Raw genomic sequence first — 14,343 nt, 5'->3', positions numbered from 1 at the left:
TACAGTACTTTACACTTGCCCTTATATCCACTATACTAATGTAACTTTATATCAAGAGAAATGACATTAAAGTGATCCTTCTGAACCTTTAGAGAGCTTCATGGAAAACCAAAGATATGATAGATGAACTAATCAAACTGCATTTGGGAGTTTTATCACAGTATCAATACATTTGTCAAAAGTGACAACGCAAAAAGAAAAAACATCTTTCCGACTTAAATGTTAATATAATTATTGGAAAAGAACTTTTGATTTTTGTTCATGTTTAAAAACCACTAGTAGATATTATTCTTATGATAAGCTTCTATCACTAGGTCAGAGATAGATAGAACACAGTTACCTGATTATTGAAACTGATGCAGAGCTTAGAAAACCTGATAGGATGAGGACAGTCAGCTCTCAAGTATACGTCAAACTGCACAGGAACATCAACATGAAAACTAGGAGCAAGAAATTTTGCTTTGCACTGCACTGGAATTGAAAAAAGGAGAAAGAAGAAATAGGGAGGTGTTAAACACAAACTACAACATTAAATTCCAGAAGCACACTCTTGACATCGTCGTGGTAAGGTTTGTTCTGTGCATACTCTTAAAACTTTGATTTGTATGTAAGTGGGATCCAAGTAACCAATCCAAATTTGGTTACTGTCACAGAAAGCCACTTTTCAGCACTCGGCCAAAACCTTTGCAGAGGAGAGGCATGAAAAATAATCCCATACACTTAGATACACTTGTTTTGTAGGTAAATGCTCACTCATCCCCCCTTTCTATGGCAAGAATTACTGTGCACACGGTCTGCCCTCTTTCCTCAGAATCCTACTTCAAAGCACACCAGAGTGGCTTTCCGAAGTCTTTCAAAATGCAAGGGATCCTTCTTCAGTAACTCATATCAGGGATGAGAGCGCCCTGGCTTCTCTCATGGTTTCTATCTTACTGATTTAGCTGAAGAACAGAGCAGTGCTGAAACAAGAGTTTCCCTGCTGCTTGCTTTAAAACACACTCTATAAATTTTCATGGAGTTGCATCTCGAAAATAACTGATTTGGAAAGTTTACGATCTGGCGTAAATTTGCTTTCTTACTTACCAAACGGTATAAAATCTTGGACTTCTATTGTAAAAACATTACTGCCTGCCAAGGAAACACGGTCAGCCCAGAGTTTCTGTGATGCTTTCACAGCAGCAGTGTCGCAATCGGGTTCAGGATCAGGGCTTTCATTCTGTATCCAGACAGATTACAAGTAGAAGGTGGTTACCAAATACTGACCACTCTTAAGGTTATTTAAAAGGGCAAAAGGAGTTTTGCCACTTACCATTAGAACTTTTATCAGATTCTTTTCTATTCGAGATTTCTGGTCATCTTTCAGAGTAGATGCTAGCAAACAGAACAAAACCAAAAATTACAAAACAGAAGCAAGTCCTCTTATTTTTATTTTCCTTTTTAAATTTAAAAATAAATCTTTCCTTTAGATTGCATCTTTCAAAAAACGCCTACATTCTGAGCAGGGAAAACACTAAAGCTAACATCCATCTACCATTAAGGAAGGACTCATTCAGGTTTCAGGACATTAAGTGTTTTCTCTTACTTCCACTGGAACCAAGTAGAATTCTTTTTGGTTAAACAAGTGTTTTGTAATTTATTGGAGGAAAACCCCAAGAGAACAATGCCTACACCTTCTTGTTATTTATGTTTGAAGACAGAAGAGACAGTAGAAAAATCTGGAACATGCAAACAGGCAAGCTCAGATATTATTAGAGAAGGTGATGGGAACTAAAAAGGAGTAATTAAAATAAGCACTTTTCTCCTGAAGATGAAGAAAGGTGAGTTTGTCTCATTGGCTATGATTTACTGCAGAGCACAGTGGCCTGGCTAGCTAACAGAAGACAGAAACCCATTTTACCACATCTACTCTAATAGTGGCGTTAGCAATTTAGGGCACAAAAGGACTATTTCTGCAGGATGAAGTAACAGACATTACACAAAGCAGAGTTCTTGCATTACTACTGCACAGCCACTCTATGTCACATTTGTTCACCTAAAACATACCACATGTGTATTTCATCAGCAGAGTTCTAGTAAAAAGTCTGAGAAGCACATCTGGGATTTTAAAGTCCAGAAAAAAATGGCTCTAGCTTTGTGACTTACTAGGAAAATTGTTTTCCCCCTTTAGCTATACTGCAGTTCTTCCCCCATCCAAAAGCTCAGCAAGTTTCTGCTACATTATTTGAACAGTCTCAAACGAAGCTCTGTGCCTCAGATATCCTGACACTGCCTATTAGACAGCAGTGAATTTTATAACAGAGGAGCAAGAAAATTCAGCTTCCAGCATACAGGAGAAAATTCAGCACAGGTATATAGTTATTTCACAGTCAAATCACCTGAAGTACTGTAAGCACTCTGTCTGACAACGACCTGTCAGTCCTGTAAATACACGTACTTTATTTTTTATGGATAGGCTGAGTATATTTCTTAAAAGAATACCTCTGCCCAGTAGCTCTAAAGAGTACGTTATATAGTCTTTCAGCTGAGCCATCAGATAGGAACATTTGAGAGCTGTCGTCAAGATGGAAGTGAGAAGAGTCCACCATCCTTCACTGCGATATTCACACATAACATAATCCAAGAGCCTGCAACACAGTAAGATTGAGGGAACAGCAAGTTCTACACACCAGTATTTTTTAGAAGCTCGCACATATTTGGTATCGTTACTGCAAAATTCATCTTTGCTAATACAAACGCTAGATTGAAGTCAAGTCTACTGTTCACACATGGCAATGACTGAGAACAGCATGAAATTATTGTAAACAAACACCCTTACTCTGTGAATTTTCTATTTCAGGCTAGAACAATTTTCACAAGAGAACAACACTGGACAACTCACCTGTCTTCACTTAAAGAACTAGCAAAACAGCAACTGAACAGATGAGTCAATCCAGCATTGCATTAAAAATATGCTTTGCTATTGAGTATGCAGGAAGTTTTAAGGAAAAACAAACCAAAACCCCACAATGAAAGTCCCATTCCAAACTGAAGGATTTTAACATTCCTTAAGCAGAGATGTTTCTTTTCCCTCCTACTTTCTCTCCCCTGCTCCCTTCACGGGTTTCAGAGATCCACAAACAAGACATGAATCAACCTTCACCAGGCAAAACTGCACACCCTAATATGGTTTGAATATGGAGCAATGTTTGCTGTTACTTGCAAAGCAGAGGTGACTTTTTTTTAAACTCGGTTCAACTGTTCAAGACAAATTTCTGCCTACTTGAGAATAATCTACCTAAACATAAAACCAGAAATGGTTGTTCATGCAAAAATTCAGCTTGATAGAAACTGACCTGCTTATCCTAGCCTATCTTCTCTACATAGCTTGCAGTCTGCGAGTAACAACTGTAAACACATCTCCTACCTCACACATACTCCCTTTACAACATGTGATCTTTGAAACCTAACTAATGAAAACACTGTGGGACTCCTACTCAACATGGACTTGGCTCTGTTTCCCCTTAAAAACACAAAGTTCAGAAACAAAGCATAAGAGACATCCTTCAGAAAAGACGGTGGCTGTACCTGAGCACTAAGCTTTCCTAGCTCTGTAGTCATTAGCAGCAGAAAACGACACCAATATAAATAATTCCTTTTGCTAATTCCCTGGTATATAAACAAAAACTAAATTCTGCTACACCTCCATATTTTTTAAATTTTGTAACTACGAAGTCTGTAACTAAATGTAACTATATTCTCATTGCAGTAGCAGGCAAGCTTCAGAAATGACTTCTGGGGGAGGGGAGTGAGAAAGAGAGAGGGAGAGACAGCACTCAATCAGTGAGTTAGAAATAAATAATATTTGCCCAATAAGGCAAATGCCCACAACAGCAGGAAGTTTTTCTACTCTAATGACTGATTTATCTCTGTTTTATTTATATCTGTTTTGCTTTCTTTAATGTAAGCGGAGTTCATAGGCTCCAAAGCTTGTGCTTCAATCAAATCCAGGTACTAAGAGCATCTTAGATGAGCTTCCAACATTATTCCATAGTGACAAGGCATGGGGTCTTAGTGACAAGAATAGCATGTGAAAGAAGCAATCGTGGATGGTACTCACTTCAAAGCTTTGGCATAATCTTTAGCGTAGTAATATTCTTCTCCCATTTGAACCACTGATTAAAACAACAAAAAACAAACACAAACAGTTCCAGATCAATACCTAAAGTCTTTGCAAAATGAATTTTAAAATGTGCATCTGATTATCTATACTCACTCAAATGACTTTTCATTCTTGGGCATTTGTATTTCTTGAACTGTGCAACAGCATTACTCAGCAAGGTGATTATTAGCTCCTGACAGATAAAAACATCACTAATATCATTATGTATGCAAACAATAGGATAATGTTAGACAACAGGTTTGGGGTATTTTTTCAGAATAAAACTTACCGAGTGAAGGACATTCTTCTCTTTCAACTGTAGGGCTAGAATCCCCATCTTTTCCTTTTCAGGATCAGAAAGATCAAAGCCTACATAAGACAATGAAAAAAAACATGGAATCGGAATTTTGTCCAGACCCAAAGGGTATCTATGCTAAAAGCGAAGGATGCACAAGGGATGCTTTATAATCCTCTTGGATGATGAGCTAAACAGCAACTCAAACATGTGCATTAAGGAGTTGAGCCTTGTTCTTCTGAAATAAATAGGCGTATTGTACGCAATACCTGAATCCAGCAACATATATGAATCCAGGACATATATGAGTTCACTCTCTTGGCTCGCTGTTTAGGCAGAAACAGATGACTCTAGTCACATTTGCATATTTATATGGAAGCTATACAGGGGTATAAGGAAGGTAAGCTGTGTGCAATGCAAGCTCCAGCTCAAGCACACTCAAACTCTTGAACATTTTTGTACCTAGGAGACGGATATAATTGCTTTAAGAACTCATCCATCCTCCATGTTCTAGAAGGGAAGCTCTGAAACAAATAACTTGCCTTTTGTTTATAAGAAGTTACCCGAAACTACCTAAAAATAGCAAACTACAGTAAGACAACCTAGTTTTTAGACTGCATCTATTAACATTTAAAGTGCATATGCTAAGACAAATTTGTAGCCCTTTTCCTATCTGCACTCCAGTCAGGATTCAAACTAGGGTTTCTCCAGCAGTAAAGAACGCCAACACATGACGAACAGTAGAGAGTTTTAGAAGACTATAAACTCTTGCTGGAACCAAAAAACCTGAATATATTAACAGGTAAAGTTTCTCTTCATCTTAAATTGTTTAACCTTGGCAGTAGATTGTAACTAATTTTAAATCAGTAACTCTTGAAGATGAAAGAGGTTAGACAGTACTGCATTTACAGTAAGTGAAATAGTCCTTAAAAGAGGGCACTGAAAGCAGCAAAGCTCAAAGGATATGCAGAGAATAACGAATAGGAGATCAAATGGAGAAGGAAAAAGAGAAGTAAAACCACAGTCAACAATGAAGATCTGGGAACTGCATGTGTATTCATACATAGCTCAAAGCTGTACAAAGTCTGAATTTCTGAGATAACATCCTCCTTAATAGGAAAGCCACAAATTCCTTTCTCAGATTAAAATCTAGTGATTGCATCCTCTCAATCCATTTCAAAACCCAAAAAGAAAAAAAAAAGTCTCGAGTTCCTGTCTACAGTTGACAAGCAACAGTATGAATGGCAGGATGAATTTATAAACAATCGTTACTTTGGCTGTATCCGGTTCTCCAACTTCTCTTCCCAGGGGTGCATTTCACTGCAGCCAGGCATCGCTGCAGCACACTGATGACAGGCAGCAACAGAAACAATGCAGCAGCAGAGCTTCAGTACAGCCTATGCAACTTTGCTGAAGACCTGGTCCTGCCTAAACCCAAAGGTTCCTTTTTCTGTTTGCCACAGGGGTCAAACACACCTCTTGTGCTTCCACCTGACACCCGTTCAAGTCATACCACCCACTAAGGAGAGAGTGCAGTCCCAGCCTGGCGTCTGTCTCAGTGGGAAAGGGATTACATGCTGATGCCCACCAAACCATCTGGCAGGATCAGCAGCTAAAGAAGTTTGGACAAACTCCACCCACAAGACACAGAAACGTACTTAATATTCCCTGCCGCCATGGTCTTTGCCCATAGAAGTCAAGCACTCCAGTTTGCGTTTCCAGGGGATCCGGACTGGGATATACCACAGAGGACTGCAAATTCAGCAAATACAGTCATTAAAAAGGGTTCATGTTTCATTTTAAAACATTAGAAGTGATTTGATACTCCAGCACATGTGCGCATAGATAGAAGGTTGCTTTAACACATATGACCTTTCCGGCCACCTGTGTAAAAATACTGTTTCCGGAAACCCAAACACTTAAATACTTCTCAAGCCGTCTGTCATCCTACTTCATTCACCTTCATTCATCTCAAATACTGTTAAAGCATGACTGAGTAATCCTTTTTAAAACTAGCTCCTAACAACATAATCTAAGAACAATAAATGGCACCAATAGGAATAAAGACATTTTTTAAAACCCATGACATGTCAGCTGGAGAGTAGTTACATATAATTAACACGTATGTTTAATCGACTGCAGAGATTGATTTTCCACACAAACCTTTCTGCCAGGCAAGTGTCAAAAAAAGACAAACAACCACACCACCCACACACACTCTAATACTAATAAAGCTCCTGTTTCTCTGCTTCCACATACGGTGCACGTATAGAGAAATACACTGCAAAAACAAAACTAAGTTTTCAAGTATCCTGAGATGTAGAAAGTATACTTTTTAAAAATAATTATTTTAAAAACACGTCCAAATTACTTGTAATATAATAAACGCTACTGGATTTATTCTGGAGTAACTTTTCCAATACGTAACAACTACCTGTAATGTTAGCAAGCATCAGAAAACACACATATCCTTTCCTCGGATTCCATTCACCCACATTACAGAATTATGCCACTACCATTGAGACTAAAACATTAGCTAATTTACTACCTGGCTACTTGCAAAGCATTCTCTCCCCTCCCAACTTACATCATGGTTACAAAGCATACTTGCTAGTTGTTTCCGTTCCTGTGCATAGTAGGCTGCCTGCTGGTAATAGAAACCTGGATTCTGAGTTTGAATTGCTGTCAATCCCAGCTTAATCGCTTCATCAAACAAGTCACCAAAAGCCTGAAACCTATTAAAAGAAAATCATAACCAAGGCTATGCAGAGAACAGCAATTTGAATGGAGAGGTACAGTTCTATGGCTGCAGTTGTGTGATACCCTGCTCATTCCCAGAGAAAAGTGGCCAACAATCAAGGCAAAGTAGAACAACAGCATACAGCTTTTATGATCCAGTGTGCACTTTTCTTAGATAAAAAGCTCAGGAATTGTATCTCGCCTAGACAAGGAACCAGTGAACGTCACAGGGTTATAAGAACTGAAGCAGAAATAACGTACTGTTTGGACATCCAGGCAGCGTGCTCAAAGGCCAGTTCTGCACTGCCTATTTTTTTCTTGCACAAGTCAATGTGTTTTCTGAACTGAGCAATTGCATCCAGTGGAGTATTATGCTGGAAACAGAGGCGACAGATCTAGAAGAAATCCAAATAAGAGGAAAAATAACTGTGTTAGGCTACTAAGGATTAGCTTTATAAAATAAAAAAGCTACGGAAAAAAAATGCCAACCACAAACTAACTTTACATATTTTTGAGTAGCTCAAATAGCACAGAAAACAGAAGGAGAAAAATAGATGCAAACCATAATGTACTACACCTGAAACCACATGGTCCTCTATTTCATCTAATGTTATTTTTCTTCCCCTTCTCCCTCAAGTCATCAATGGAAGAGCACATAACCCACAGCCAAATTCAAGATGGAACTGCAGGACTACTACGAAGATCATTATGTCTGAAGCTCGCAGTCTGCAAATGGAATTTGATGGACTCCGACTCCAGGATTGTTATAAACGGTGGGATAGTTTTGTTTCACTGAAAAGCCCCCAAAATACCATGAAAGCATGGTCTGATTCTCAAAGAGTCACTTTCCTTCTCCTAACAAACAGTAACCAAACTACACTGGTTTAACCTTTGCAAGAAGATTCCAAAATATTCAAGGAACAAGCAACCCTTGTTTTCATTCCTCCTGCACAGAGTCAGAATTAAAGAGAGTCTAGTCTTTCAGGTGACTGCATCTCAAATGAACTCCAATCCTTCAAGGCACTCCCAAACCTCAGCTAAGAATCTCTCTTTTGTGTGGAATTGCCAGTCTGAGTGTAACTGGCATTTCATTGACAGCTGTTTCCAATCCATCTCCTTAAAGGCAGCAGAACATTTAAACTTTATAAGTAAACGTTGTCAAAGATTAGAAATACACTTGTTACCTTGTAGTTTATGAATCCTGCCATGGTCTTGATTTCCAGCATGTTTGTTTCGTGAGCCCTCAATTCATGCACAAGATTATAGGCAGTTCTGTAATTTCTAAGCAGGAATACTTAAATTAGATTTATACATGCAAAATAATAAAATTTAAGAACAGGATTGCCAACAGCAGAAAACAGCTTTCAAATCAGAGTGTTCTCCCCAGCGAAGAACTCACCCCTCACATGTTTAGGTTATTTTGCATTCAGGAAACTATTTATCAGAGTTTATGGCTTAGCAGTAATTGGGGGTAGAGAGGGTGAGGAAAGATTACATGAGCCTTACTTGAGAGCATTCTGGGTATCCTGTTTCAGCTCACTGAAGAACGCTATTTTGAACTGGTGTCTGACAAATAAAAGCTGCAAAACACAACCAGCGCACAGCATTCAAACATCTGAACATCCCTGTTACCTACAAAGCAGATACGGGGGATAATTTCAGGAGTTTACATAATATGGCAGTTGGCTTGACAAACTGGCTACGCAACTGTTTCCTAACAGTTCTCTCTCTGCCCCACCATGGTGCAGCAGTGATCTTTCCACAGATTTCGTCTGTTCCAAGCCTCAGACCCTGGAACAGAGGAGAGGCTCTGTAACACTCCAAACTTTCCACACTGACAGTGTAGCTCACCACTCGGGCCCAGCTTCCAGGAGAGGGAAGCTGGCAATTGCATCAGAACATTGTGTGTCTGAGCAGATAGCTAACAATTTGAAAAGCAAAAGTTAAAGTTGCAATTGATTTGGCTTTTTAAGTTCAAAATGTCTAAGGGAAGCACTTCCCAGAATGTAAGACACTATATTCAAGTAGGATAAACCATGTTGATAATTAAGAACTACTCTTTTTTTTTTTAAATTGGAGAACTTAATTTTGGGGCTGCAGCTCTTCCTCTAAGGAAGTTATTAGGAACATAGATATAAGAACAAAACCAATCAAAAAAATCAAAGTTTAAGTTGCAGAAAAATAAAACTGAATTTGCTTTCTATAGTGAAGGAAAGCATCTCAAGTTGGAAGTGGGGAGGATAAAAACATTTGATCAACCACCAACTCTGATTTTCATGTTTTAACATGCAATATAACTTGCTCAGTATTTCAAGAATAGGGTAACATTACCTGATGAGTGGTTTTGTTCAAGAACTCCTTATGAGATTTAACTCTTCGTATTTCTGTGTAATAGTAAGTCTGTGCATGCTCATAGAAAGCGTTTTCCAACCTGCAACAGAGTTGTTCATAAGTTTCACTAAGATTTTACTAAGCTTTATATTGATTTCTCATACAACAATCCCTGGTGTTTAATATTAAGTCTGAGGATAAGCAGTTGGTATTTTGCAAGGCAAAAGGAAGTGGAGAGATATTTCAGTCAAAGCAAGCAAACCTTGCAGAGGATCCTGAACAGGTCAAGAGCTTATTTGCTGGACTATGGGGGGGAAGAGTGGGAAAGAAGAAAATAGCAATAAATAAAATAAGGGCATAGACTAGGTTTCACCATTCTCTCCAAACTTCAACAGTTACCTGGGTTGCAGAGGTAACAGTCAAACTTTTTCTTGCAAGATAAATAGCCCAATAGAAAGTCACAGTAGGAGAAGAGACAGACAAAAGGAGCCCAGAACACCAACTACAGTATGAGGCTGAGGATAATCTAAGAAGCATATGCTGTATGATCAAATTATAAGGAGTAAAATCAAGTAGAACAAGACCAATCAGTACACAATAGCACTGACACACACAGCAAATAAAGGACAAAGTACCAGTTCTGCAGTTTGGCCAAGAAGGGATCACTGCGGACTCTGACAAAGACAGATCACAACTTGTGTTCTGTTTGCCACATAAGAGAGAGGATGGCAAGGAAAAAATATGACAGACCAATGGACAGCAATTGTTAATGACTAGTTCAGTCACAAAAGGAAGACAAGATAAATTAAAGTCTACCTATCATGCTCATTTTTGCATTATGTTGTGGCTGTATAAGACAAGACAAGCCGGTCCAAAGAGTAAAACCCGACCAAATGTACCCTCGTTTATTACTATAAAAAATTTCAATTAAAAATGTGCAAACCAAAACTATTAATACCGGGAATTCTGACATGATTACATGCTCAAATATCTATTTTTTTTAGAATGTGCACCAAGAGCTATTAATCCCTAACGATACAGCCTTATCTTGACAAACTTGGAGACAGTTGCAAATCTCCTATCAAACTGCTCCTACAAGCAGTTTGCAGAGGCTTGCACCAACTAGCATGAAGTAAACATTCCCTCTGTTTGTATCAGCACGGAGACAATAACTGCGTTATGTCGAGAACTTTGCTGTTTATATATAAATACGATGGTGACAGAAGGAAGAATTAGTCTCTCAGACCACGACCTCTCTTCTCCCTGACCGTATCTGGAAAAAGTAAAACTAATTTTAATAAACCTAATTTAAAAAAAATATATTAAAAAAAAACCCCTAACCTAATTAAAAAAAAAACCCACACCCTAATTTTCAATAAAGACTTAGTTGGAACCGTTCTTTTTAGGTCTACACAAGACTGCCTTCCTTTCCCTGTTCTGCTTTTGAAAGGCCTTCATAATTTATTTAAAGCTGTATTCCCTGTAAACACTAAAACAGAAAGCACAGGAAATGTAAAAAACTGACAAAGACATCATATTTGCAATTACATAAATGTCACTTAGCATAAATGGAGAGGCCTATCCAGCCAAGAGGACGGTGGGGTGAAAAGCAAAGACCTGCTAAATACAGAGTTACACCTAACAAAACATTTGTAAGGAAAATTTAGAACCATCAGGGCCAAAATCACTGTTGAGATAGAAAAGCACTGTCTTTGCCTTGACAAAGGGAACATCTTGGGCTATCTAGTAACAGGTCTTCAAAAGAAACATCTCCAAGAGTCACCACCCAACTTCAGAGAGAAAGGGGAGCTGGGTAATTCACCAGGTTGCAGAACAACCTGAAGAATTCCTGCAAACAGATAAAACATTCACTGCTGGTCTATGAGCGTGCCACAGGGCAGTCACTCATCCCAGCCTATCAACCCTCTCAACACCTCCATTAGCAAACGGAGCAACACAGCGGTTTACAGTCACTTACCTTATAATATAACCAACAAGGTGATCAGTGTGTGGAAGTACGAAGAGGGATTTTCCAGAAAGGTCACAGGCATTACATAAAGCCGCTGCCCTCTCTGATGCAATAACATCTTCCCCTAGCGAAGTCAAGGAAAGTGCGTGTAAGCGGGATGCAGTGGGGCGATGTCAAACTAGCTCTTCAAGCTTGACCAGCATAAGGTATGGAAAAATCTAACACAGATAAAACTAACACCACATTCTTTCTTACTCCTTTAGAGTACTACATGCTTCATCCAGCAAAATGCATTGCAGAAACTTTCTAGGAGTGGCTTAGCTAGCAACAACCTACAAGCATGACAACTTTTCCATATCTCTCAGAGAATTAAGTATCTTGTGTCTTGAGAAATACAACAGCATCCAGAAAGGACGTATAGAGCAGGTAGAGAAAAAAAAACCCACCAACAAAAAAAAGCTTGTCAGATACTAGGAAGTATGTCACTACAGCTGAAGCAGTAGCTCCACAGAAACATCAGATTAAAATGTATCACATTTCACAACAACACTTGACTCCAAAGTTTTATTGATTAAAACTGAGTTGAACTAAAAGGCTTCTGCAGGTCCCAAATACCCTTCCTCTAAGTTCTCATTGCTTTTACAGCTTTTCTTGATCTCAAGCAAGGTTTAAAATGCAACTGGCTTACAAGGAGGCATGTCACATGGATTTCACTAGCAAGCCATTTTTGATACTGTCTATCTGAAGATGGGCTTGGACTTCAGAGGAAGAAGTAAACGATAGAAGTACCAAACATTTAGGGTCAACTGCCCTGAGCACGCTTTTCCATCTGTACCCCTTCCTGCAGCCACAATTATCTGCAAGAACTGCAGATAATGTGACAAATTATAGTCAGCTCAGTCCATCAGGCCTTCTGAAAAATGAGATCACCATAACCATGCACAGAATTTTCTAGTACCTGGAGGTAATGGTGTTTTTTTCTGAATCAAAACCACAGCAACTTTCGTATTTCTTCCCTGCAAACTTTGCCTAAAATAAAACCAACACAGAACAGCATCATGGTTTCACTTATTTCTGAATAATCAGAACAAAATGAGATTTCAGTCTAGATGGAATGATTGAAAGAAGGCCACAAAGGAAATAAATCTAAACACAACAACATGCTGCATCATCAACAGAATTCTGTGTTCTTTTTCTTGCTCAGGTGGAACAGAACAATCATGCTGAGTTTAGCAAGCAAAATTTTCGGCGCTGTTTATACTTAACTGGCTTTTATAAATAAACCATTTAAAAAAGTTTACTGTCAGTTGTACATTAAAAAGCAAAGTTCAAGTTCCCCTTAATTTGTTTCCAAGGAAAACATAACATTTATGTATCTTAGAGTACAAAAAGGATTCTGCAGGTCACACTTAGCATTAGCTTGCAGTCCATTACGAACCAAGTGAAAAAACTCTACCTGACAATTTCAACTCGAGTAGCACATTCCGACTGTTTTTCTTTCCACTGTGGCTCATCCCAGTCTAGTTCATAGAACACCACAACAAGCGCTGGAACCAAATTCAGGTGTTTGTTCATCCAACCAGTCTTCAGGATTCCTTTTGGAATATACCATTCGTAGGATGTCCTCTGAAAATAATGAGGTTATTAAAGCAAGCCACCAAATCCATTTACCAGCCTCTCAGCACAGCAGGAGAAGGGGAATTGTCTCTGCATTCCTGTTGCTTGTGGATATGTTCCTCATTTTTCCTTTAATATTCTTTCCCTCAGGCCTTTGCTTCCTATCGAGTAAAACACATACACCATTCCCTGGCATCAGGGCCTGATGCCTGAGAGATGAGCCACAAAGAACAGAGATTCCACGTAGACTGGAGGAAAAGGTCAAGTTCAGAAGCATGTTTCAAATACTTTCATGAAAAATTATATTTATTTTAAAAGGGGGCTCTTGAGGAACTTTCAAACAGAGCCAGGAGAAAACAGTTGGGCTTCCTGTTCCTTGCTAGCATCACAGAATTATGTAGCTCTCCAAGGGTTAAACCAATTGACATTAATTTCTGCTCAGTAATGGCAGTTAAGACGCAGTTATATTTTTTCTGTTGCATTTCACTTAGTTAAGGGCTTTAAGTTTTTTTCAGGATACACCAGTTTCAAATATCTAGTTTCTCCAGTTAAACTCTGGGTTCCAATAAAGCTCAAGTTTTACCCGAATGCTGAGTAAATAAACAGCAAGTACTTTAAAAAGCAAATCATATTGGCCTTCTCTATTTCTTGCTAATGAGCTAAGGCACCCTATTATATACGGGATCACAGAATCACAGAATGCTTCGGGTTGGAAGGGACCTTGAAGACCATCCGGTTCCAACCCCCCTGCCATGGGCAGGGACACCTTCCACTAGACCAGGTTGCTCAAAGCCTCATCCAGCCTGGCCTTGGACACTTCCAGGATGGGGCATCCACAGCTTCTCTGGGCAGCCTGTTCCAGTGCCTCCCCACCCTCGCCAGGAAGAACTTCTTCCTGATATCCAATCTACCCCTCCCCACTTTCAATTTAAACCCATTACCCCTTGTCCTGTCACTACAGGCACTGGTAAAAAGTCGTCCCCAGCTTCCTTGCAGCCCCTTCAAGTACTGGAAGGTGCTATAAGGCCTCCCGGAAGACCTTATGAGGTCGCCAGATCCTATAAGGGACCCTATACATCCATAGCACTCCACCACAATGCCCTTGGCTTCCCCTTACCGTTTTACAGTTCTTCCTCAGGCTTCAAAGCTCTCACGTTTCCCTCCAACAGCGGGGGAAGGGATGGCAGGAGGCCGGCTGAGCGTTCAGCAGCGGGAGTGCCGCCTGCCCACCTGACCGATCACCCTTGCTGCGGC

General features: G+C 39.4%; 1 protein-coding gene across 1 annotated transcript; it reads right to left on the bottom strand.

Moving 5' to 3' along the window:
* Positions 1-275: 275 nt before the first annotated feature.
* TRAPPC11 (trafficking protein particle complex 11) lies at positions 276-13,098 on the bottom strand (the record flags this gene model as incomplete). The annotated part of the gene is made up of 16 exons (XM_010150780.1): positions 276-471; positions 1,084-1,216; positions 1,310-1,371; positions 2,479-2,624; positions 4,097-4,151; positions 4,253-4,331; positions 4,428-4,507; positions 6,092-6,185; positions 7,021-7,168; positions 7,434-7,567; positions 8,357-8,453; positions 8,679-8,752; positions 9,504-9,603; positions 11,482-11,596; positions 12,431-12,501; positions 12,929-13,098. Coding segments are annotated over 16 exons (1,719 nt in total), but the record flags the coding sequence as incomplete, so codon positions are not given.
* Between the last annotated feature and the right edge of the window lie 1,245 nt (positions 13,099-14,343).

Source organism: Eurypyga helias, unplaced genomic scaffold (assembly GCF_000690775.1).
Source record: "Eurypyga helias isolate BGI_N326 unplaced genomic scaffold, ASM69077v1 scaffold33614, whole genome shotgun sequence".
NCBI classification, from domain to species: Eukaryota; Metazoa; Chordata; class Aves; order Eurypygiformes; family Eurypygidae; genus Eurypyga; species Eurypyga helias.
The sequence above is the reverse complement of the archived record's forward strand: the minus strand, read 5'-3'. Positions and strand labels throughout refer to the sequence as shown.